This window comes from Oncorhynchus masou, chromosome 5, assembly GCF_036934945.1.
Source record: "Oncorhynchus masou masou isolate Uvic2021 chromosome 5, UVic_Omas_1.1, whole genome shotgun sequence".
NCBI classification, from domain to species: Eukaryota; Metazoa; Chordata; class Actinopteri; order Salmoniformes; family Salmonidae; genus Oncorhynchus; species Oncorhynchus masou.
The window spans coordinates 53370831-53396266 of NC_088216.1; the positions used below are offsets into that span (position 1 = coordinate 53370831).

At 42.0% G+C, this 25436-nt stretch overlaps 2 protein-coding genes across 2 annotated transcripts in view; one reads left to right on the forward strand and one right to left on the reverse strand.

The window, feature by feature from the left end:
• Nucleotides 1-2445: 2445 nt before the first annotated feature.
• On the reverse strand, nucleotides 2446-24081 carry LOC135529370 (inactive dipeptidyl peptidase 10-like). Its single transcript, XM_064958145.1, has 24 exons — nucleotides 24043-24081; nucleotides 22981-23095; nucleotides 21792-21884; nucleotides 10480-10574; nucleotides 10225-10296; nucleotides 9698-9750; nucleotides 9408-9489; nucleotides 9134-9251; nucleotides 8478-8632; nucleotides 8177-8274; nucleotides 7946-8069; nucleotides 6871-6975; nucleotides 6558-6649; nucleotides 6400-6447; nucleotides 6072-6190; nucleotides 5945-5992; nucleotides 5357-5455; nucleotides 5198-5264; nucleotides 4502-4696; nucleotides 3758-3812; nucleotides 3505-3601; nucleotides 3265-3323; nucleotides 2841-2913; nucleotides 2446-2654 (listed from the first exon to the last, which is right to left on the reverse strand). The coding sequence occupies exons 1-24, from the start codon at nucleotides 24079-24081 to the stop codon at nucleotides 2446-2448; spliced, it is 2310 nt and encodes a 769-aa protein (XP_064814217.1).
• A 1102-nt stretch (nucleotides 24082-25183) lies between these two features.
• LOC135529381 (synaptotagmin-6-like) overlaps nucleotides 25184-25436 on the forward strand; it is a 51767-nt gene continuing 51514 nt past the window's right edge. The window contains exon 1 of the mRNA XM_064958156.1: nucleotides 25184-25349. Coding sequence (XP_064814228.1) covers nucleotides 25184-25349 — 166 coding nt within the window. The remainder of the gene's footprint in view (nucleotides 25350-25436) is intronic.

Here is a 25436-nt window from a genome sequence, read left to right on the forward strand (position 1 = left end):
ATAGAACTCAGAGGGTTTTCTTTAATGGAAGCATCTTGTCAAACATGTAAAGTGTGGTGTACCGCAGGGCAGCTCTCTAAGCCCTCTATTCTTTTCTATTTTTACCAATGACCTGTCACTGGCATTAAACAAAGTATGTGTGTCCATGTATGCTGATGATTCAACCATATACGCATCAGCAACCACAGCTAATGAAGTCACTGAAACCCTTAACAATGAGTTGCAGTCTGTTTTTGGAATGGGTGGCCAGTAAAATACTGGTCCTGAACATCTCTAAAACTAAGAGCATTGTATTTGGTACAATATTGCCTAAGTTCTAGACCTCAGCTGAATCTGGTAATGAATGGTGTGGCTGTTGAACAAGTTGAGGAGACTAAATTACTTGACGATGACTTAGATTGTAAACTGTCATGGTCAAAACATATAGATTCAGTGGTTGCAAAGATGGGGAGAGGTCTAGCCGTAATCAAGAGATGCTCTGCTTTTTTGACACCACACTCCAAAAAACAAGTTCTGCAGGCTCTAGTTTTGTCTAATCTTGATTATTGTCCAGTCGTGTGGTCCAGTACTGCAAGGAAAGACCTTGTTAAGCTGCAGCTGGCCCAGAACAGAGCGGCACGTTTTGCTCCTAATTGTAATTAGAGGGTTGATATAAATACTATACATGCCAGTCTCTCTTGGCTAAGAGTTGAGGAGAGACTGACTGCATCACTTCTTCTTTTTATAAGAAACATTAATGTGTTGAAAATCCCAATTTGTTTGCATTGTCAATTTACACACAGCTCTGACACACACACTTATCCCACCAGACATGCCACCAGGGGTCTTTTCATAGTCCCCAAATCCAGGAAAAAATCAAGATAACTTACAGTATTATGTAGATCCCTTATTGCATGGAACTTCCTTCCATTTCATATTGCTCAAATAAACAGCAAACCTGGTTTCAAAAACCAGATAAAGCAACACCTCGCGGCAGAACGCCTCTCCCCTATTTGACCTAGATAGTTTGTGTGTATGCATTGATATGTAGGCTACATGTGCCTTTTTGAAAATGTATGTAGTTCTGTCCTTGAGCTGTTCTTGTCTAATGATGTTCTGTATTACGTCATGCTGTCTTATATTTCATGTTTAGTGTGGACCCCAGGAAGAGTAGCTGCTGCTTTTGCAACAGCTAATGGGGATCCTAATAAAATACCAAATTGTTACCTGGGCTAGGGACTTTATCCCTACCTATATGTGTCACGTCCTGACCATAGAAAACCTGTATTTTCTATGGTAGAGTAGGTTAGGGCATGACTATGTTTTCTTGTTCTAGTTTATATTTTCTATGTGGGGTTCTAGGTTTGATTTTCTATGTTGGTGATTTGTATGATTCCCATTTAGAGGCAGCTGGTTATCGTTGTCTCTAATTGGGGATCATACTTAAGCAGAATATTTTTCCACCTGTGGGTTATGGGATATTGTTTATGTATAGTGTGTTTGAACACTACGTAGTCACGGGTCTTTGTAAGTTTTGTTATTTTGTTTTCAGTTTCACTTATTCATTAAAAGATGTGGAACTATACTCACGCTGCGCCTTGGTCCGACCATCATTATTACGAACATCGTGACAATATGTACATACTGTATCTACCTCATTTACCTTGTACCCCTGCACATCGACTCGGTACTGGTATATAGCCAAATTATCGTTACTCATTGTGCATTTATTCCTCGTATTATTATTTTTATTATTATTTTTCTCTATGCATTGTTTGGAAGTTGTACAACTGAAATGTGTCTTCTGCATTTAACCCAACCCCTCTGAATCAGAGAGGTGTGGGAGACAGTCTTAATTGACATCCACGTCATTGGCGCCCAGGGAACTGTTGGTTAGCTGCCTTGCTCAGGGGTAGAACAACAGATCTTTTACCTTGTCAGCTCAGGGTTTCCATCCAGCAACCTTCCGGTTACTGGCCCAATGCTCCTACCCACCATGCTATCTGGAAGGGCCCATAAGTAAGCATTTCACTGTTAGTCTACACCTGTTGTTTATGAAGCATGTGACAAATAACATTTTATTCAATTTGATTTAAACAATCTATCACCACCAGATAACATCAAACTATTTATTACCATCTCAAATGCACTTAGGAAAGAAGAACAAATTCTTAAGGATTTTTGCAATAATCAGGTTCTGCAATATGGGTCATGCTTAATACTAGATGACTAAACTCCAAGGAAGTTTAACTTCCTTCACCATGGAGTTGAGTTTAGTCAGCTATTTAAATACAAAAATGCAAACTCTACTCAACATGAGACATTTGAGAGCATGCTTTCCCTTCACACTACATGCCTTTTCACATTTCCCTCATGCAAAATCCTCAAGGTCCTCAAGGTCAAAAGGATGGAAGTATGGTGTATTGGTGTTTTGTTGTTGGATGTAAATGTTTGGGAGGGTAGCTCTCAGTCATCCTCCTGTCCATCAGACTTTTGAGGGGGCATAGGAGCCAGACAGTCCTGGAGAAAGTTTGTTAGGGTGCGCCGGAAGTGCTGATCACCGTGGCTCCGTCTCAAAATGTGGCCCTCGTCAGGGTAAATCTGCAGAGAGTAGTTGGCCTTTGCTGACACCAGACGGTCTATGAGCTCGGCAGTGTGCTGGAAGTGGACATGTGCTACAAGAAAAAAGTCAACAGAAAACAGACGAGATAGAAGTTCAAGATGGAAGTGTTACTTCACAAATATGTGCAAGTAGATCCATTCAATATCTCATGTGGGGTATGTCTTTATTTTTGTGGCACTTCTGAAAGTGTTCCCCTAAATATTAGTTGAATAGTTGAATAGATCATAAAGGTTCTCACCATCTGCGGTTCCATGTAAAAGGAGGAAGTTCTTGTCCCTCAGATTGACCACATCATCCAGCAAAGAGGCATCCTGAGGAGAAATGTTGAACTAAGACCCAGGTTTTTGGAATGCTGACTAGGTGGAATACAGCTACGACCAGAAGTTACTTTTTCGTAGCATGTTAGGAGACTTTACACAGCAGGTGTGGAGAATTAGCGTAGCAGGTTAGGAGCATTAGATTAAAGTTAGGAAAGGGTTAGCAAAAATGCTCTCCTAACCTGCTACGAAATGTCACTTCTGGTCTTAGATGTACTCCGTCTAGTCACAACCTGTTTTTTGTTCAAAGGAAGACTAAAGGGACAAGTTGAGTGCATGTGAGAGAGACGATGTTACACCATCTTATACTTTACAATCAAATTGAAGAACAAGATCTTGACTTACCTTGTAGAAGCTCTCCTGCGTGGCTGGAAGACCCAGGTGTCTCTCAGAGAAAGCAGCATCTATTATGGAAGTCATTATTGTTTATAAATCGATAACAAACTCTAAAAGATAAACCAAGTAAGAACTGGGGTAGGTATAGGATTGAATAATAGTGTAACAAACTGTCAGACACAGTACGTCTAATCACAAGAACAAAGATGAAAAGCAACACAGATTACTCCTAAATGTTGGTGGACGTACTGTAGATTTTGAAGTCTGTGATTGGAGCCATCACTGCAGCACATTTAAATATGTTGGCTGCTGCCATCATCTTCAGTGTCAGAAGTCCACCAAATGCCTGTTGAAAATTTAAATGGTGGGGTACTCACATCCAGAGGTGGCTACATACAGAATACTGTTTGATCTAACATGGATGTTTTAAGCTATTTTTTTCTCACTTTGGCTGGGTCTGCTAGAATCAATGCAGCAATATAGTTGGAAATAGACCCTATACCTTTCCATACAGCGCAATTCTTCTGTTATCAATGTACGGCAACTCCAACAACCACCTGTAGCAAAGAATACATTGGGGTCTTTCCACCTCAAAAAGCACAAGAAAGAGGATTTCGACACCCACAATCTCAGATTGTTCTGAAATTGTTTTTGTAGTTAGTGACAGATATGATCAGCATTCCTGAAATATTATTCTTTTGAAATACAGGGTGTCCCCTATATTTAAAAAAAGTATAATCATTTCAGGACAGTAAAACGTCTTCAGTGTAAACTTAAATGACTAAAACCAGATATAAAGTATGTAGAAAAGATAATGAGCTATGTATTTTTTCATAAGATCGTCTTTGAAAACGAACAATCACCAAAATAAAAACTAGACAGTCAGGGAGAATCTAAAGTTAAAAAAATGTCATGCCCCCATTGATTTTGTTATAATGTTTGAATCACTCAGTTAGCATAATAACACGGCATTAGCCATGGAAAAATGTGTAGAATTGCATGAAATTAGCTTTTAAACTGCATATTTTCACTCAATCCCATGGCAAAATGTGTAGAGAACCTGAAATGTTTTTAATAACTGCAATTTTTTCTCTCAGCCCCAATGATAAAATGTGTAGAATTGCAGAAAATTTGCTTTGAAACAGTTTTGGAAGACATGGAATGACTCATTGCTTAAATACAGTATGCCTAAGAAATTATTTAGATGCTGCTGAAATCTACGCTGTAGTCATCATTGATTACTCACTCTACTACGCTCAGCAGGTCTTTGACTCTCTGGGAGCTGAGTTTCCTGGGGTCAAGGTTAGGTGACCTCGGGCCGTGGGCCGCCCCACTTTTGCCGTCCACCCAGGCCAGAGCTACACTGTGGATACTGGAGAGGACCTGGGGCCAGCCCAGAGAGAAAAGGTCTGTGACTGCTTGAGTGTCAGGGGCTCCATCCCTGAGAAACACAGACAGAGATGAGAAGAAAGGAAATGGGTTTAGGAAGTCAACAAAGTTAGGTGGAGGAGAAGTGAATACACTGAGTGCGCAGTGGTCTAAGTCACTGCATCTCAATGCTAGAGGCATCACTACAGACCCTGGTTCGATTCCAGGCTGTATCACAACCGGTGATTGGGAGTCCCATAGGGCGGCGCACAATTTGCCCAGCGTCGTCCGGGTTTGGCCGGGGTAGGCCGCCATTATAAATAACAATTTGTTCTTAACTGACTTGCCTAGTTAAATAAAGGTTAAATAAAAAATGTAGGAGGTTATGGAGCTTTTGTGTTAATAAATATTCATATTTGGAGGACACCTGTGTCAAAAATATTGATCTTATCGTTATGAAATGTTAGCTTGCAAGGTCTTTGTTTCGATGCCCATTTCTTATCTCAGTGCAAAACCGTTAAAGTTTGCATTTGTGTTTCACATGTTCATGCTTGCTTCTTTTTGCAGATCTTACATGATGATGAGGAGAGGATGTAGGCCTTCTTCATACCCCTGTGGTAGACCCAGCTTTAGATGCATATCTGCAACATGGATACCACAGTTGTTCTGAATTTATGGTAAGTCATAATAAGTTCTCTAAGAAAAAGAGTGGTTTCCTCAGTGTTTACTGTACCATAGTGGTCAGCTGTAATGGTGCTGTAGTGTGTGATGGGGAGCCGTTTGCCCTTCAGGGCCTCAGACAGAGGCTTGTTGTCTTCCAGAACCTTGTACCCTAAGAAAACAACACTCAGTTTGCGTCCCAAATGGCACCCTGCAATGCACTATGTAGGGGATAGTGTGCTGTTTGGGAAGCATCCTCACCAGTGACTGAATACTGAACATAAAACATCTGGCTGAAATAACAATCATTCAAGTGTTTTAGGGCTACAGCTGCAGACATTGTAAGACATCTACACATATTAGATTGTGCTCAATATTAACCTCTGCTCAGACAATATATTGTCAAATAGCTAATTGAAGTTGTGAGTTAAGGACAGGACGAAGGCTGAAGTCAAACAGTGTTCAATGTAATCAGCTCGAAAACGGCCACCAACACAAATACTCCCCTTAGCCTTTCCCATCCCATTTGTTTAGTAAATATGAGTAAAGATAGAATGTGGGGCCATACATACAGGAAGCATGTATACTGTATATACTGTAGCTCAATTATGAAACCTAGTAGACATATTAAAACATGAAAAACAACTTGTGTAGAACTCACTGAAATGTTCTCTGGTGCTGTGGACAGTCACTCTGGGGATGCCAGGGCCTACAACAAAGAGATCAAGGTGAAGGACAGAAAAAAAGGAAAGAAAGAGAGAAAGAGAGACGGAGAGAGAGAGATTCACCCAAGCAGTGGAGGATAACGCGAGTGAGGCTGGGGTTGAACTGTGGCTTGTAGAAGCGGCAGGTCTCTGAGAGTGTGCAGGTAAGACAGTGTCTTTGAGAAAAACCCCAGAGGTTCACACTGAGAGAGAGGAACAGTGAATAGAAACCATTCAGACTGAATGATGTAAACATTTCTTATGGACCTGAGTTACTCCCGACCAAGGGACTTTACCAGGAAAAAGTCTTGGCTAGTGCTTAGTGTTTTGCTGGTCAGGTCACGTGGTCAGGAAAAACATATTGATCTATTTATGGATTATGGTATAATTATAGGGCCTTGTGCATATTTACCTGTAAAGGTGCCTGCTGTGTTTGGATGCCTCTGTGCTGATGAAGTATCTGCAAACAGACAGAAACCATATCAGACTGATGTGCTGTGGTCACATTAATGCCATCTGCAGTCACACCAGCAAATGCTAGGGATAAGCACATCTCTTTACTCCTCTTACATTTTCTCTGCGTCTTCATCCAGGCCACAGAGTGACATCACATCCCAGTGGCCTGATGTCAGGAATCGTGGAGACATTGGGGTAGTCAAAGGCTGCAGGGAGAGAGAAATTGAGTTAGAGAGAGAGAGAGAGAGACAAGCCAAGGACACAGAGACAGAGACCGTGTAAGAGGGAGGGAGCGAGGGAGTTAAAGGTAGATGAAGGGGTCATTGTGAAAGAGGGTAGTGAGGAGAAAACCCTAGCCATTCAAAATAGACTGACTTGGGCCAAATAAGATAAAGCAAGGTAGATAAGGCTGAAACGCAACTCTGACCTGAGTAGGGAGGACAGCTATGTGTCGATACTCTCCATGACCCCCTTGTGCCGCAGGCAGAGTGACATAGAACACGGAGCCGTCTCTAGAGAAGAGGGGCGCCTCCTGTTGGCCGGAAAGAGTAATTTCCACAGTTGTTAGTCATACAGTATCTAGGGCAGAGATGGACAACTCCAGTCCTTGGGGGTCAGAGTGGTGGCACACTTTTTCCCCATCCTGAGCAAATACAGAGGATTCAACTAATTGCATTTGAAACTGAAGATCATGATTAGTTGATTATTGTCAGGTGTGTTAGCTGGGGCTCAGGCAAAAGTGTGACACTAATCAGGCCCCCGAGGACGTGAGTTGCCCATCCTTGATCTAGGGCCTAGTGGAGGTTTTCCTGTCAATGTGATCTGACAAGACCCGAAGGCCACGTGGTCAGAAGAGAAACTGTGGGCCCAAATCATCTTGACTCATTCCCATTACTTAACACTACTCATTTTAGTATTCCATTTCTCTCCCTCCAAGTCCCACTGAAATCCATTTATCTTATATTCACATCTTCCTCTTGTCTTAATTTATCTTGTCTTCATGCAACCACATTCATTTAATTGAATCGAATCACTTAATGAATAGAAAAGGCAATTCCTCCCCTCAGGGTTCTTACTTGTCCAGGAAAACTAAAACCAGCAGTTGAAAATTGAGGAGCTCTAAAGCTTTAATACAGACTAAGGTTCGCTACATATAATGACGGTCTTGAAAAGTGTAATGAAACACAGCAAGTTTTCCAATTTCTTATACATTTTCTGTGAATAGATTCAGCCTTTTGATTGATCTTGGTTAAAGTGATTAGTAGGCAGAATTTACCTGTGGTTGCCCTAGCCAGACATCCATGGTCATTTTGCGTTTCTGTGAGGGTTGCAACAGAAAAAGGCATTACATTGCATCTTAATTCAAAATATAGAAGAAATCTCTGATTTATTCACTCATACATATCATTGACAACCAGTAAGCATCCACATGAATAACATGGATCACATCCAGCTGCTAGAAATTATGGATCTACTCCCTATATAACTGATCAGTGTATCACCTGTGAGCAGACTCCAGTGGTGGCCTCGCACACAGAGAGAACAGACTGGTTCTGGACCCGGTTCAACCAACGCACAGCCAGCCTGGTCCCACTGGTCCATTTCACCATGGAGATGTAATGACCTCTGGACACAGGCAGACAGAAAGACAAGGGAGAATCACCGAGATTTAGGTCTGACTATTTACATATGGAGAGAATAAATACACTGATTTAAATGAGTACCTACAATACCTGTTTTTGAGTGAGACTGGAGCAGTCATCCTCAGAGTGTGAGCAGGGCTGAAGACGTTCACCACGTAAAGAGTAACTGCAGGGATATTATCTCCTGCCTGGAAGGGAAGGATGCACATCAACACATTCTGCATAGATAACATTGTTCAAAGACATTCTGTATTGACCTCAATTCATCTTATTGTAGCCTCTGTCAATAGGGTTTATTGCAAATGAGATGACCTTGGAATTGATCTAAGTTAAGGTGTATAAAAGTAGTCTTTATTGACATTATTATTATTGTTGTTATTATACATTTCACCTTAGGGTATGGATAGTAGGCTCCTGTGGGGTATGGCCCTCCAGTAAAACGAGGGATCTCCACATAGGGTGTGTGTGTGTTATTGATGGACAGGTACGCCAGCCGTACCCCATCTCCAGACCACCAGTAGGCAGGGTACGTCTGGAGGATCTCTTCTGGAAACACATGACATGACAGTCAACATGCAGTAGCAGGTGTAAATGGGCCCATCTACTGTATATAGTATACAGACTCTAGCTCGCAAATTCTTAATATAGATTGATAAGAATGTAATGTTGGGAACTTAATGGGAACTTAATTTGTGATGATGGGCACATTCAAGTACATTACATTCATATACATTGCATATTATAGATCTAGTATCATTTATAAGGTAAAGTATAGTATATGACAAAACATATATGTGATGTCTATGGTGTTGTTCTGTCAGGTGGACACTAACAGAAAAGCACAAACGAGGCATGCTAAAAACTACATGGCGACGATCAGTGGCGGCTGAGCTGGATGAGCTGGGTCTCTCATGAGACAGGGCGCAAGCTGTGGCCAAAGACAGACTCCAGTGGCAGAAGATTGTTGCAGCCTTATGTCCTACCCGGGAAGAAGAGGACTAAGGAAGTAAGTATGATTTTACTCCACAAAGGCAGCGTCTCTCTCACCCTCATATGTCCAGTCTGACAGCCCGTTGATAACAGACCCACTGCCTGTAGTGCTGAGACGCACAGGACCACTGTACACACCGGGCTGGTAGTAGAGATTATTCTGAAAGATGTAGATCTGCCAAAATAACAGAATGCCTATGTAACTCAGTGTAAATATAACACAAACAAATTAACATACAGTGTGTGAACATAATGGGCCAAAAAAGAGCATCTCTTGGGACGTATTTGGGCTGTGGGCCGCATGTTGTGCACTCCTGCCTTAGGGCCTCACCAAATGATTTCCATGGGGACCCCATGCGGCATATTGAAGAGCAGATGGCTTCACTCTGTGTGGGTTTAGCTCAAGAAATTCCCTGCGAGAAACAAACACAGAAATGCATGAGAATACACACACAAACACATGCATACACAACAAGTTTTTTATTTTTATTCATGGTATTGGCTGAAGTAAACTGTTAAATTACCAGATGACCTGTTATGCATCATATTACATTTGGATGTGTTGGTTTGGATTGATTGCACAATATAGGAATACATTATCATGCTATCAATAATACTTACCCTGTCCCCACACTGTAAATTACATAGGAAGCTGAAAATGATTTTGAGAACACCTATCAAGGGCAGAGAAGAGGAATATAATCAAATCAACAGTAAAGAACTTGCCTAAAATGACTACACAGTCCAAATAGTTTCCAATAATAGCTACCATGGATAGAATGGTAACTCAGTTACATAGCTGCTGGTGCTGCCACATATTTTATATTCTTTGCATTGAGGCATTTCCAAGTCTTTAAGAACAATAAATGCTCATCCCAAAAGAGAAACAGTGCCAGATTCTGAATGGGATAAAACAAGCCCTTTGGGAGCATAACAGTGTTCTGATTTGTTTGTTTTCTCTCAATAATCTTTGCTTAGTTCCATCTTAATTAAAATATCCTGTTAAAAGATGAAAGACGTTGCTTAGAGCAGAATTAAATCAGTCTATTTAAACGGGGGTGGAGGTATGGATACAAATCAGCAGTAAGTTGCCAGTTTTCTCTTGAAATATTCCTCAATAGATACGCTGACTGTTAAACATTACCTACCAGATGCACGTTGTACGCCAGCAGAATATACTTCTGGTCTGGTGACACTTGAAACTTTGTGTCGTTCAGATTCTTGTAAAACAGAAACAAATATATCAAAATGCAAATAAAAACTGCAGTGGGAGGAGTGATTATTTCGCAAATTCAAGTTGACACCTGTGGGAGACTGGGAGTATGGATATGTATGCCGAAGATCCATCAGTCTGTCAATCAACCACCTTGGAGCAGAGTTTTGTTTGTTCCGTCTGTACTCACTAGGATGCTGCCACCCAGCAGAGCGATGGTGAGGTTCTCACTCAGGCTGTGTTTCAGGATGTGCCCTTCCCTGGTGCGAAAGGCCACCTCATCATCTACAGAGGAGAGTTGGAGTAGAAGCCATGCAGTGGTGAGACTGGCAAATAGACTGAAGACAGGGTTGTTGTTGAAACATGAAGGACTGGTTTCCCAGACCCAGATTAAGCCTAGTCGTGGACAACAAAAAAACACTTTGGATTGAGATGTCTGCTAAACGAATAAACTGCAAAGTGTAATGTAATATAGAGGCCATTGGATTTATGTCAAATATACATGTGTTGTACATGTACTGTATGTGACATACATATGTGTATTTTGTTAATAGATTTCTTAATTCAATGGGCAACCTTTCATCAATGCCTCAGATGGTTATGTTAGGGATTGGAAACTGTTCTAATAATTCCAATTTAGGAAATTACACCTTTCTTACGTATGCCTTTCCTATGCACTTCTCAGTAGTTGGTATTCAAACTCACCTTATGAAGGTGTGTAACAGGCTTTGCAGGAGGGAGAAGCGCTGAAAACCCTCCACTTGCAGGCCGACAGATTTTCTCATTGAGTTTTCATTCAATAGGGTTTTCAGTATATTTATCTTAAGCCATCCCTATAAATACAGTGTACGTTTTAGTTCGAATTCTGTCGACAGACTCAGAAGACTATATCGAGAAAACGGGTTCAGAATACTAGGGATAAATGAAAGAAAGCCATCTAAATATCTGCATATCTGTCTTTGTTTCAGCAGCAATTGGTAGATTTGAAAATACTTGTAGATTATTTAGGGTTAGGAAAGTATTTATGAATTTAAAAAAACAGGTTTGGAGAGCCTTTACGCATGAAAGAAAATGGTGGTTTGATTCATTCTGATTGCCACATTCTTCAATTTAATGTTGGAAGATTAGTGTACATAGGATTATAATAGGGAGAATTAGTAACAGTTGACAATATGAACAAAAGACATATAGCCTAATTAAATAAAGGTGAAATAAAAATAAAAAATGATTTAATTAGACTACGTGTCTTTTGTTTATATTGTCAACTGTTACTAATGATCGTCAGCAACAAGCACATGGCTTTGACGGTGTTTTCAGAAGAAGCACATGAAGGTAAACAAAATGATAGAAATAGGAGACAAAGAATGTTTGTGTCACACCCTGATCTGTTTCACCTGTCTTGGTGCTTGTCTCTAACCCCCTCCAGGTGTCGCCCATCTTCCTCATTACCCCCAGTGTATTTATACCTGTGTTCTCTGTGTGTCTGTTGCCAGTTTGTCTTGTCAGGTCTTACCAGCGTGTTTTCCCGCCTCCCTGCTTTCTCAAGTTCTGTTTCCTAGTTTCCCCAGTTCTGACCATTCTGCCTGCCTTGACTCCGAGCCTGTCTGCCATTCTGTACCTGTCTGACTCTGACCTGTTCACGAACCTCTGCCTGTCCTGACCCTGAGCCTGCCTGCTGTTCGGTACCTTATTGACTCTGCCCTGGATTACACACCTCAGCCTGCCTTTGATCTGTCTCTTGCCTGCCCCCTGTTTGGGTCAATAAACGTATGTGACTCTAGCTGTCTGCATCTGGGTCTTATCCTGAGTTCTGATAGTTTGGGATATTTGAGAGTGCCCATCCCTGCAAGTTAAAAGGCAGTACAATTTAAATTCTGCATGATGGCACAGCATTTCATAAACATCAGTGTGGGAAAGTTGATATGTTGATATGCTTCAGTTTGCTGCCATATGACTGGTTTCACATTTGTCTCCAGCGATTATAAGGTCAAACATATCCAAAACAAGTGTAGTTTATATTTACAATTCCCTTATCCAAATGGATTACTCATTTACCTAGCTCTTATCAATCACTCTTATAGAGTTGTAAATTACAGAGAATGGTGTTATTTCAGAAAAAATAAAGTAGATGCTTTTTCTATTTGGAACTGGTTGATTCACTAGACCTTATTCATGGTTTCCTGGCATGTAAAGGTGGTGAAATTCGAAGGGAATTAAGTCAAGGTCAGAATACGGGTATCTGTAGGCACCTCTGCCATACCTTCATTTATTCGATCTCTACCCAAAACTAATAACAGGTGAATAGCACACAATTCTCATGCTTAAGTTCAAGTTCGGAATATGCATATAGAGAAAATTGTATAAAAAGGGAATTATGTTACATTTGAGGGCGCTTAACTAGGGTCAGAATTGGGCCATTATTGAACAGGAAGTAGGGGGTCCTTGAGGCAGAAGTATAGTCAGTCCCTTGGGGGCAGTTATTTGATTCCCTAGAGTGCAGCTACGATGCAGAACAGTCAACATCAACATGTATTAATTACAAGAGTACATTCCATAAAACTTACACTGAGCTTCTCTCACATTGTAACGTTGTCCCCTACAGCAAACCTGAGGACAGTTTCCTGATTTGTGTTGACTTGATGAGCTGTGCTGTGCTCTGCATGTCAACTGCAGCATGAAGTGTCCCAATTGGTACCCTATGCCCTACATACTGCACTACTTTTGACCAGAGCCATATTGCAGGGCAGCCCTGAAGTGACTCTTTACGCTGTATGCAAGGATTTCATTTGTGTTGTCTTAGGAATGCTGCATTATCTCTCCAACCCCCGTTTTGTCATACCTCTGAGTTACAGAGGTTCAGTTGTCTTTACATCCTGTATGTCTGATATCTGATTGGGCGTTAACTCAACAGCAATGCTATTAGTCAATAACTCAGATGTTGAATCCATACAACTCTTATAAAAGGGTCTTAGATTCATTGTCTCTTTCTCTTCTTTGTCCCATGACCTGTGCTGGTGAGATAAGGGCTCCCGAGTGGCGCAGCGGTCTAAGGCACTGCATCTCAGTGCAAGAGGATGCATTGAGATGAGAATAATGGCACCGGAGAGGATGGCTGCCGTTTTATTGGCTCTAAACCAACCGTGCTATTTTGTTTGTTTTTTCGCGTTGTTTGTAACCTATTTTGTACATATTGTTGCTGCTACCATCTCTTATGACCGAAAAGAGCTTCTGGACATCAGAACAGCGATTACTCACCTTGAACTGGACAAATAATATTTCATTAAAGAGTTGGACGAGAGAGATTTACTCCAGACACCCGAACAGTCCCTTATCCCAGTCATTCACAGAAGAAGGAGACATTGATTTCGTGGAAGGAGATTGGGGTACCTTGTGAGGATCAAGTGACGAGTGGCTAATCTGCCTTTGCCATCCGTACTATTATCGCTGTAAAATAAATGGAACAAATTAAAAGCACGTATATCCTACCAACGGGAAATTAAAAACTGTAATATCTTATTTTTCACAGAGTCGTGGCTGAACGACGACAGGAATAACATACAGCTGGAGGGTTATACACTCTATAGGCAGGATAGAACAGCAGCCTCTGGTAAGACAAGGGTCTATGTATATTTGTATACAATAGCTGGTGAACGATATCTAAGGTAGTCTTGAGGTTTTGCTCGCCTGAGGTAGAGTATCCCATGATAAACTGTGGACTACTCTATCTAACTAGAGAAAACTAGTTTTCATCTGTATTTTTCGTAGCTGTCCACATACCACCACAGACCAATGCTGGCATAAACAAACAGGAAAACACTCATCCAGAGGCGGCACTCCTAGTGACCGGGGAATTTAATGCAGGGAAACTTAAATCCGTTTCACTTAATTTCTATCAGCAGGTTAAATGTGCAACCAGAGGGAAAAAACTCTAGACCACCATTACTCCACACACAGAGACACGTACACATCTCTCCCTCGCCCTCCATTTGGCAAATCTGACCATAATTATATCCTCCCGATTCCTGCTTACGAGTAAAATATAAAGCAGGAAGCAGCAGTGACTCGGTCAATAAAAAAAGTGGTCAGATGAAGCAGATACTAAGCTACAGGACTGTTTTGCTATTGCAGACTGGAATATGTTCCGGGATTCTTCCGATGGCATTGAGGAGTACACCACATCAGTCACTGGCTTAATCAATAAGCGCATCTGTGACGTCTTCCCCGCAGTGACTGTCGGTACATACCCCAACCAGAAGCCATGGATTACAGGCATCATTCGCACTGAGCTAAAGGGTAGAGCTGCCGCTTTCAAGGAGCGGGACTCTAACCCGGGAGTTTATAAGAAATCCCGCTATAACCTCCGATGAACCATCAAATGGTCAAAGCGTCAACACAGGACTAAGATCTTATTGTACTACGCCGGCTCTGATGCTCTTCGGACGTGGCAGGGCTTGCAAACTGTTACAGACTACAAAGGGAAGCACAGCTGAGAGCTGCCCAGTGACACGAGCATACCAGATGAGCTAAACTACTTCCATGATCAGTTTGAGGCAAGTAACACTTAAACATTATTGAGAGTATCAGCTGTTCCGGACGACCGTGTAATCACGCTCTATGCAACCGATGTAAGTAAGACCTTTAAACAGGTCAACATTCACAAGGCCTCAGGGCCAGACGGATTACCAGGACGTGTACTCCGCTGACCAACTGGCAAGTGTCTTCTCTGACATTTTAAACTTCTCCCTGTCTCAGTCTGTAATACCAACATGTTTCAAGCACACCACCATAGTCCCTTTGCCCAAGAACACTAAGGTAACTTGCCTAAATGACTACCAACCTGTAGCACTCACATCTGTAGCCATGAAGTGCGTTGAAAGGCTGGTCATGGCTCACATCAACACCATTATCCCAGAAACCCGAGACCCACTCCAATTTGCATACCGCCCCAACAGATCCACAGATGATGCAATCTCTATTGTACTCCACACTACCCTTTCACACCTGGACAAAAGAAACACCTACAATTGAAGTCGGGAGTTTACATACACTTAGTTTGGAGTCATTAAAACTCTTTTTTCAACCACTCCACAAATATCTTGTTAACAAACTGTAGTTTTGGCAAATTGGTTAGGACATCTACTTAGTGCATGACACAAGTCATTTTTCCAACAATTGTTTACAGACAGATTTTTTCACTTAAAATTCACTTTATTAAAATTCCAGTGGGTCAGAAGTTTACATACACTAAGTTGACTCTGCCTTCAAACAGCTTGGAAAATGTCAGAAAATTATGTCATGGCTTTAGAAGCTTCTGGTAGGCTAATTGACATCATTTGAGTCAATTGGAGGTGTACTTGTGAATGTATTTCAAGGCCTACCATCAAGGCCTACTTCAGTGCTTCAAACTCGGTGCCTCTTTGCTTGACATCATTAGAAAATCAAAAGACATCAGCCAAGACCAAGGCCGTCTGGTTCATCCTTGGGAGCAATTTCCAAACGCCTGAAGGTACCACATTCATCTGTACAAATAATAGTAGGCAAGTATAAACACCATGGGACCACACAGTCGTCATACCACTCAGGAAGGAGATGCGTTCTGTCTCCTAGAGATGAACGTACTTTTGTGCAAAAAAAAATGCAAATCAATCCCAGAACAACAGCTAAGGACCTTGTGAAGATGCTGGAGGAAACGGGTAGAAAATTATCTATATCCACAGTAAAACGAGTCCTATATCGACATAACCTGAAAGGCCGCCCAGCAAGGAAGAAGTCACTGCTCCAAAACCGCCATAAAAAAGCCAGACTTCAGTTTGCAACTGCACATGGGGACAAAGATCGTACTTTTTAGAGAAATGTCCTCTGGTCTCATGAAACAAAATAGAACGGTTTGGCCATATTGACCATTGTTATGCTTGGAGGAGAAAAGGGGAGGCTTGCAAGCCGAAGAACACCATCGCAACCGTGAAGCACGGGGGTGGCAGCATCATGTTGTGGGGGTGCTTTGCTGCAGGAGGGACTGGTGCACTTCACAACATAGATGGCATCATGAGAATGGAAAATTATGTGGATATATTGAAGCAACATCTCAAGTTATCAGTCAGGAAGTTAAAGTTTGGTCGCAAATGGGTCTTCCAAATGGACAATGACACCAAGCGTATTTCCAAAGTTGTGGCAAAATGGCTTAAGGACAACGAAGTCAAGGTATTGGAGTGGCCATCACAAAGCCCTGACCTCAATCCATTAGAAAATCTGTGGGCAGAACTAAATAAGTGTGTGCGAGCAAGGAGGCCTACAAACCTGACTCAGTTACACCAACTCTGTTCGGAGGAATGGGCCAATGTTCACCCAACTTATTGTGGGAAGCTTGGGAAAGGCTTCCCAAAACATTTGACCCAAGTTAAACAATTTAAAGACAATGCTACCAAATACTAATTGAGTGTATGTAAACTTCCAACTTCAACTGTATGTGAGAATGCTATTCATTGACTACAGCTCAGTGTTCAACACCACTGTGCCCTCAAAGCTCCTCACTAAGCTAAGGACCCTGGGACTAAACATCTCCCTCTGCAACTGGATCCTGGACTTGCTGGCGGGCCACCCCCAAGTGGTAAGGGTAGGTAACAACACATCCGCCATGCTGATCCTCAACACGTGAGGCCCCTCAGAGGTGCGTGCTCAGTCCCCTCCTGTACTTCCTGTTCACTCATGACTGCACGGCCAGGCATGACACCAACGCCATCATTAAGTTTGCAGATGATACAACAGTGGTAGGCCTGATCACCGATAAAGACGAGACAGCCTATAAGGAGGAGGTCAGAGACCTGACCGTGTGGTGCAAGGACACCAGCCTCTCCCTCAACATGATCAAGACAAAGGAGATGATTGTGGACTACAGGAAAAGAAGGACCGAGCACGCCCCCAATCTCATCGACAGGGCTGTAGTGGAGCAGGTTGAGAGTTTCAAGTTCCTTGGCGTCCACATCACCAACAAACTATCATGGTATAAGCACACCAAGACAGTTGTGAAGAGGGCACAACAAAACATATTCCCCCTCAGGAGACTGAAGAGATTTGATATGGGTCCTCAGATCCTCAAAAGGTTCTACAGCTGCACCATCGAGAGCATCCTGACAAGTTGCATCATTGCCTGGTATGGCAACTGCTCAGCCTCCGACCGCAAGGAACTACAAAGGGTAGTGCTTACGGCCCAGTACATCACCTGGGCCAAGCTTTCTGCCATCCAGGACCTCCATACCAGGTGGTGTCAGAGGAAGGCCCTAAAAATTGTCATAGACTTCAGTCAACCTAGTCATAGACTAGGATCAAGAGAGACACTCAAGTGTTTTAGTACTATATCTCTTGACACAATGATGAAAATAATCATGGCCTCTAAACCTTCAAGCTGCATACTGGACCCTATTCCAACTAAACTACTGAAAGAGCTGCTTCCTGTGCTTGGCCTTCCTATGTTGAACATAATAAACGGCTCTCTATCCACCGGATGTGTACCAAACTCACTAAAAGTGGCAGTAATAAAGCCTCTCTTGAAAGAGCCAAACCTTGACTCAGAAAATATAAAAAACTATCGGCCTATATCGAATCTTCCATTCCTCTCAAAATTTTTAGAAAAGGCTGTTGCGCAGCAACTCACTGCCTTCCTGAAGACAAACAATGTATACAAAATGCTTCAGTCTGGTTTTAGACCCCATCATAGCACTGAGAATGCACTTGTGAAGTTGGTAAATTACCTTTTAATGGCATCAGACCGAGGCTCTGCATCTGTCCTTGTGCTCCTAGACCTTAGTGCTGCTTTTGATACCATCGATCACCACATTCTTTTGGAGAGATTTGACACCCAAATTGGTCTACACGGACAAGTTCTGGCCTGGTTTAGATCTTATCTGTCGGAAAGATATCAGTTTGTCTCTGTGAATGGTTTGTCCTCTGACAAATCAACTGTAAATTTCGATGTTCCTCAAGGTTCCGTTTTAGGACCACTATTGTTTTCACTATATATTTTACCTCTTGGGCATGTCATTCGAAAACATAATGTTAACTTTCACTGCTATGCGGATGATACACAGCTGTACATTTCAATGAAACATGGTGAATCCCCAAAATTGCCCTCGCTCGAAGCATGTGTTTCAGACATAAGGAAGTGGATGGCTGCAAACTTTCTACTTTTAAACTCGGACAAAACAGAGATGCTTGTTCTAGGTCCCAAGAAACAAATATATCTTCTGTTGAATCTGACCATTAATCTTAATGGTTGTACAGTCGCCTCAAATAAAACTGTGAAGGACCTCGGCGTTACTCTGGACCCTGATCTCTCTTTTGAAGAACATATCAAGACCATTTTAAGGACAGCTTTTTTCCATCTACGTAACATTGCAAAAATCAGAAACTTTCTGTCCAAAAATGATGCAGAAAAATTAATCCATGCTTTTGTCACTTCTTGGTTAGACTACTGCAATGCTCTAGTTTCCGGCTACCCGGATAAAGCACTAAATAAACTTCAGTTAGTGCTAAATACGGCTGCTAGAATCCTGACTAGAACCAAAAAATTTGATCATATTACTCCAGTGCTAGCCTCCCTACACTGGCTTCCTGTCAAATTAAGGGCCGATTTCAAGGTTTTACTGCTAACCTACAAAGCATTGCATGGGCTTGCTCCTACCTATCTCTCTGATTTGGTCCTGCCGTACATACCTACATGTACACTACTGTCACAAGACGCAGGCCTCCTAATTGTTCCTAGAATTTCTAAGCAAACAGCTGGAGGCAGGGCTTTCTCCTATAGAGCTCCATTTTTATGGAACGGTCTGCCTACCCATGTCAGAGACGCAAACTCGGTCTCAACCTTTAAGTCTTTACTGAAGACTCATCTCTTCAGTGGGTCATATGATTGAGTGTAGTCTGGCCCAGGAGTGGGAAGGTGAACGGAAAGGCTCTAGAGCAACAAACCGCCCTTGCTGTCTCTGCCTGGCCGGTTTCCCTCTTTCCACTGGGATTCTCTGCCTCTAACCCTATTACAGGGGCTGAGTCACTGGCTTACTGGTGCTCTCTCATACCGTCCCTGGGAGGGGTGCATCACCTGAGTGGGTTGAGTCACTGATGTGATCGTCCTGTCTGGGTTGGCGCCCCTCCCCCCCTTGGGTTGTGCCGTGGCGGAGATCTTTGTGGGCTATACTCAGCCTTGTCTCAGGATGGTAAGTTGGTGGTTGAAGATATCCCTCTAGTGGTGTGGGGGCTGTGCTTTGGCAAAGTGGGTGGGGTTATATCCTTTCTGTTTGGCCCTGTCCGGGGGTATCATCGGATGGGGCCACAGTGTCTCCTGACCCCTCCAGTATTTATGCTGCAGTAGTTTATGTGTCGGGGGGCTAGGGTCAGTTTGTTATATCTGGAGTACTTCTCCTGTCCTATTCGGTGTCCTGTGTGAATTTAAGTGTGCTCTCTCTAATTCTCTCTTTCTCTCTTTCTTTCTCTCTCTCAGAGGACCTGAGCCCTAGGACCATGCCTCAGGACTACCTGACATGATGACTCCTTGCTGTCCCCAGTCCACCTGGCCGTGCTGCTGCTCCAGTTTCAACTGTTCTGCCTTATTATTATTGGACCATGCTGGTCATTTATGAACATTTGAACATCTTGGCCATGTTCTGTTATAATCTCCACCCGGCACAGCCAGAAGAGGACTGGCCACCCCACATAGCCTGGTTCCTCTCTAGGTTTCTTCCTAGGTTTTGTCCTTTCTTGGGAGTTTTTCCTAGCCACCGTGCTTCTACACCTGCATTGCTTGCTGTTTGGGGTTTTAGGCTGGGTTTCTGTACAGCACTTTGAGATATCAGCTGATGTACGAAGGGCTATATAAATACATTTTATTTTATTTTATTTTATTTGATAGACGGTTGTCTCTACTACCGCATGGCAAGCGCCAAGTCTAGGTCCAAGAGGCTTCTAAACAGCTTCTACCCCCAAGCAATGAGACTCCTGAACATCTAATCAAATGGATACCCAGACTATTTGCAATTCCCCCCACCCCCTTTCTATGCTGCTGCCACTCTCTGTTATTATCTATGCATAGTCACTTTAATAACGCTACCTACATGTACATATTACCTCAACTACCTCGACTAACCGCTGCCCCCGCACATTGACTCTGTACCGGTACCCCTGTATATAGCTTCGCTATTGTTATTTTACTGCTGCTCTTTAATTATTTGTTACTTTTATTTGTTACTTTTTTAAAGTATTTTCTTAAAACTGCATTGTTGGTTAAGGGCTTGTAAGTAAGCATTTCACTGTAAGGTCTACGCATGTTGTATTTGCGCATGTGACAAATACAATTTGATTTTATATGAAGAGGCGTCACTACAGTCTCTGGTTGGAATCCAGGCTGTATCACATCCGGCCGTGATTGGAAGTCCCATAGGGCGGCGCACAATTGGCTCAGCGTCGTCCGGGTTTGGCCGGGGTAGGTCGTTATTGTAAATAAGAATTTGTTCTTAACTGACTTGCCTAGTTAAATTTAAAAAATACACTGTCTCTGTCTCTCTCTCTCTCTTTCTCTCTCTCTCTCTCTCTCTCCCTCTCTGATCATGTCTAGGATAATGCCTTGTAATACTTGTTCATGCTTTGTAAATTAAGCTTATGCCTTGTATGTGAATCCGTTTATTTTACAATGTTAATAAAATACACTTGGATTTAGAATTACATTCACAGAACTTTCTTGACCTTCCAATTCCTGTAACTCAACTGAAGTCTCTTGCATATTGATAAATTGTCATTATGGATTCAGGTAAACATTTTAATAGGCTAATTGCATAGTCTTATTATGGATTGCATGTGAGGTACAGTATATGTGATATAGCCTATATGATCAATATTTACCACACAACAATATCGGCTCTGGTCAAAAGTAGTACACTATATAGGGAATAGAGTGCCATTTGGGACGCAGTCAGAATGCTCCGTAAATCCTGTCAAGTTACAGTGAAGCCACAGGGTGTACAGTATGCTACACAAGGTGGGCAGTGTCACACCCTGACCATAGTTTATTTGTATGTTTCTATGTTTTGGTTGGTCAGGTTGTGATCTGAGTGGGCATTCTATGTTGGATGTCTTGTTTGTCTATTTCTATGTCTGGCCTGATATGGTTCTCAATCAGAGGCAGGTGTTAGTCATTGTCTCTGATTGGGAACCATATTTAGGTAGCCTGGGTTTCAGTGGGTGATCGTTCCTGTCTCTGTGTTTGTTGCACCAGATAGGGCTGTTTCGGTTTTCCACGTTTGTTGTTTTTGTATTGTTCGTGTTTCATCTTCATTAAAGATTTATCTAACTAACCACGCTGCATTTTGGTCCGATCCTTGTTCCACCTCTTCGTCAGAGGAGGAGTTAGAAGAAGCCCGTTACAGGCAGCCTGTCAAAAAGTATATAAATCATTTAAGGCTTGACATGCATGTTTTGTAAATTAAATCTGTGCCATGGATGCCTGGCTCTCCTCACCGTTGAGCCAGGTCACATGGGCGTCATGAACTTTGAAATTGTCTTTGTCCAGGTCCTCCAGAGTAAGACGGGAGCGCTGGAGAAGAGAATCATCTGCAACAAAGATGAAGACAGAGAGGGATGAGTAGCAGGAGGAAAGGGCCAAATGGAGGAAATGGTACAAATGCCCCTAGTACTACAGTATACCACTCTGATATAGAAGCAGATTCATGCCAAAATGAATACAAATAAAACATTGCATAAATCTACTTCCATACTGCGTAATGTATGCCAAATGTATTGCTCCATTTTAACAATCAGTCCCAATATTTCGTGGACGATTTTTGAGTGCTTCTAAAAATCGTCTGGATGCATCAATTTTTGCTGAATCCGTGGCTACCCAACATTATTCTGTGCTATGGGTGAAGGCTGACTTAGAGCGGTGTTTGTAAGACCTAGGAGGACACCGAAATCGGTTGTTCTCATGAAAACATCTTTAGAGTCCGAACAGTTTGAGCAACAAAAGATTATGACCCCATTGATGGAAAAGCTTAGACTCTCACTAACAGACACGTTTTATCGTTTTTGCTCTCTGCTCTGCGCAAAGGTCTTTTTCTACATTGAATATGTGTGATCATTCCAGATGTTTTCAGACATTTTCCTGAGCTTTCTTACAACTCCCAGACAGACTTCAAACACTGACAGACAGATCCCAGAGGTGATTATAAGACAATGGGTGATGTTTTGTGGATATACCGGTCAATTTCATCCGTTTTCACCCAGGAAATTGCATATTTAACACTGTAATAGACTCATATAGTTGCACTCACCAACTCCAAATTGAACAAAAATTGAAGAAGACTTTTTGATTATCAATTTCCCATTGAGCCAACATTTCCTGTAATTACATTACTCTCATAAAAAGCTTTTTTTTTATCAGATTTTTGTTTGGTGGATCTCATTTTTGTAGTGGCAAAAGTGAATCAAACTCATGAATGTAACTTTTTATGTCAAATAGTTTTTCATTCTACTGGTTGTCTTGAAAAGCAAATAGTAAAGCATTTCAATTTAAGGCTAAATATATAGCAGACAAAACCCGGCTGATTTGGCTTGGGACTGATAGTATTGAGGAGTATGCAAGTTGGGGGTATTGGGAGACCCAGAGACTGTAGTCTCATCTGCCTCTGAGCATAGCTTGTTTTCCTCTTACCAGGAGTGAGCATGATGACAGACAGGATGACCAGTGAAAGGATCATCAGGATCACCATCAAAGCTATCCCAATGCCTCTCCAGTTACGTGGAGGACCATGGTAAGCCACACCATTCTGATGGAGAAAACACACATACCGGTGTGCACACACAAACACACACACTACAGTTGTTAGGTTATAACTTCAGACATAGGTAGGTTGAGTTACAAAATAAAGTAAAGAAGAGAGGCAGTTGGTTTCATTGTGTCATTAGCATCATTGACGACAAAAGAAGTCATCAAGAACTTGAACAAATCACTGACACTTCATTAAGTATAGTAAAAATGTAATCACTGTCGAGTGTCGCATCCATGTCAATTAATGTGATTCAAACGCTTCACTGGATAACCCTGACACCCTGCATAATAATCTCAGAATTGTGCCTTGTATAATAGCAGTCAGAGTAGATAAGGAAGGACTGACATAGCCTATCAGATCCCACTGTGAAGATTTAAGCTACAGTCATTCACGCTAATTAAAACACAGCAATATGCTACAGAGATGGAGGAGGAGAGATTTAAAGAGGAGAACAACATTAATGATAACTAAAATGAGCAAAAGAACAATCAAATAAACTAACAAATAAGATAGTTTGCGACTTTCTCTTGAAAGAAAACTATTTTTTGCAGCATGTCGTAGTCAAGAATTGCTAAGAAAAACATGTAAGAACATTTTTTGTATGCCAGAAATGCAAAAGCTGGCCAACAAGTAAAGGTCAACAGCACAACAGTATCTATGAGGGCAAGAAAGGAACAACAGCACATAGATACTTCAATTCATTATGGTTGCCTATAGATCTATGCACATGGACAGCGTGCATACCGTTGGAGACAGATTCAAGCGGAAATGTGACTTTAACCCGAGAAACACAAGGCATGACACTCATAACAGACTTTAGAACTTCTGAAGAAATCAGTTTCCCTGTATGACTTTTCAACAATGGATGCTCCATACGTACAGTAATTTGTTAACAATACTATTGAATAGAAGAATGAAACCACATATATGTAAAGTGACTTTACCATGTCAGAGGGCATGTTTTGCTGAGTGCTGGCGATCATCTTTGCGGTAGTTGCCGATTAATCAATATATTCCTAACCTGGACTCCGATTTTTGTAATCCTGACTCAGATAAGGAATACTGTAAATCTGACCTCTGTGACTGGAGCATCTCATCTCTCTTTCTCTCTCTCTTTCTCCTTCTAGACACTCTCTTGCTCTCTTTCTCTCGCTTGCTCTCTCTCTCTCTCTCTGCTTTTACATTGTATCATGTCAATTGCATGGTGCAGTATTAGTGGGTTAGCAGCTGTATTTGATATCATTATCTGTTTTTGAAATAAATGGATTAGCTAATAAAGCAGCACAAACTTAATTTATTTGTTAATTTGCATGTGTATGCATTTTCTGGCATTTTCATATTCATTTTTTCTCACACTGAAATACTTTTCACCTTATCACCATTAACACCTTATTTGGAATAACTGAGAACTAATTTGCATGAACATCACACCTGAATGATTAAAAAATGCAGCAGACATATAAAGTGGGAACAGTATTTGAGTTCAATTGATGAAATGCAGTAAATCCCATCCCTATTTACAGTAACAATACAGTAATATGTACAGTCTTCTACATACTGCACATTTATGTACCCATGAGCATAAGATAAATACACGCACAGTCTGTGGAAAGACCTCTAGAGACAAAAAGAGGAGGAGAGCTTGAGCAATTGCTCCTTTATATTCATACTGTATCCTACCACATGTTATGAGAGAGAGAGAGAGAAAGAGAGAGAGCACATGTGAGGGACAGCGCTCTCTCTTTCTCTTCTTTTCTCAGCATGCATATGGTATGATGCAACACTCCTGCTCTGGGAATACCTGGGGGGTCCCACTGCTTCATTAAGACCCCTCCCACACACTCTCTTTTACGCACACACAGACACCCACAAAGACACACATACTGACACTGACTGGCTGTACATCCAGGAACCTGAGAGGCAAAGAGTGAGCAAGAATAAGAGGAGAGCGGGAAGTTGCATCTATTTTTCATGCAGCACCATCACCATCACCATCCCTCTTCTGCCTTAGCTTTTCCTCCACTTTACTTCTCAAGTCCTGGATGAGAGCTAAAGACTGTGTGGGACTCAGGCTCACAGAGGAGAATGAGTTCTGCGGAGGAGAAAGAGGACCATGATATGTACTGTGAGAAGGCGGTAGCCCTCATCATTGACCTCTGTCTGGACGACAGCCCACTGTTGCAGCCCAACACCTGCCAGGACTTCATCACACTGCTAGCCACCAACCAGAACCCAAACTCTGCAGGGTCAGGTATGCTCAAAAGCCCAACAAACAGCCTCCCTCCGGCCTTGACTTTTTGTTTGTGTTGTGTTGTGTTGTGAGTGACTGTACTAAACA

Bases quoted from the DNA above. Each gene is read 5' to 3' on its own strand.
- LOC135529370 (XM_064958145.1), bottom strand. From the start codon at position 24,081: ATGATCGCCAGCACTCAGCAAAACATGCCCTCTGACATG. The intron at 9,490-9,697 runs GTAAGTATTATT...TGTTTCTCGCAG, and splicing joins ATTTACAGTGTGGGGACAGG to GGAATTTCTTGAGCTAAACC. The intron at 9,252-9,407 runs GTGAGGCCCTAA...TTATTTTGGCAG, and splicing joins GTCCCCATGGAAATCATTTG to ATCTACATCTTTCAGAATAA.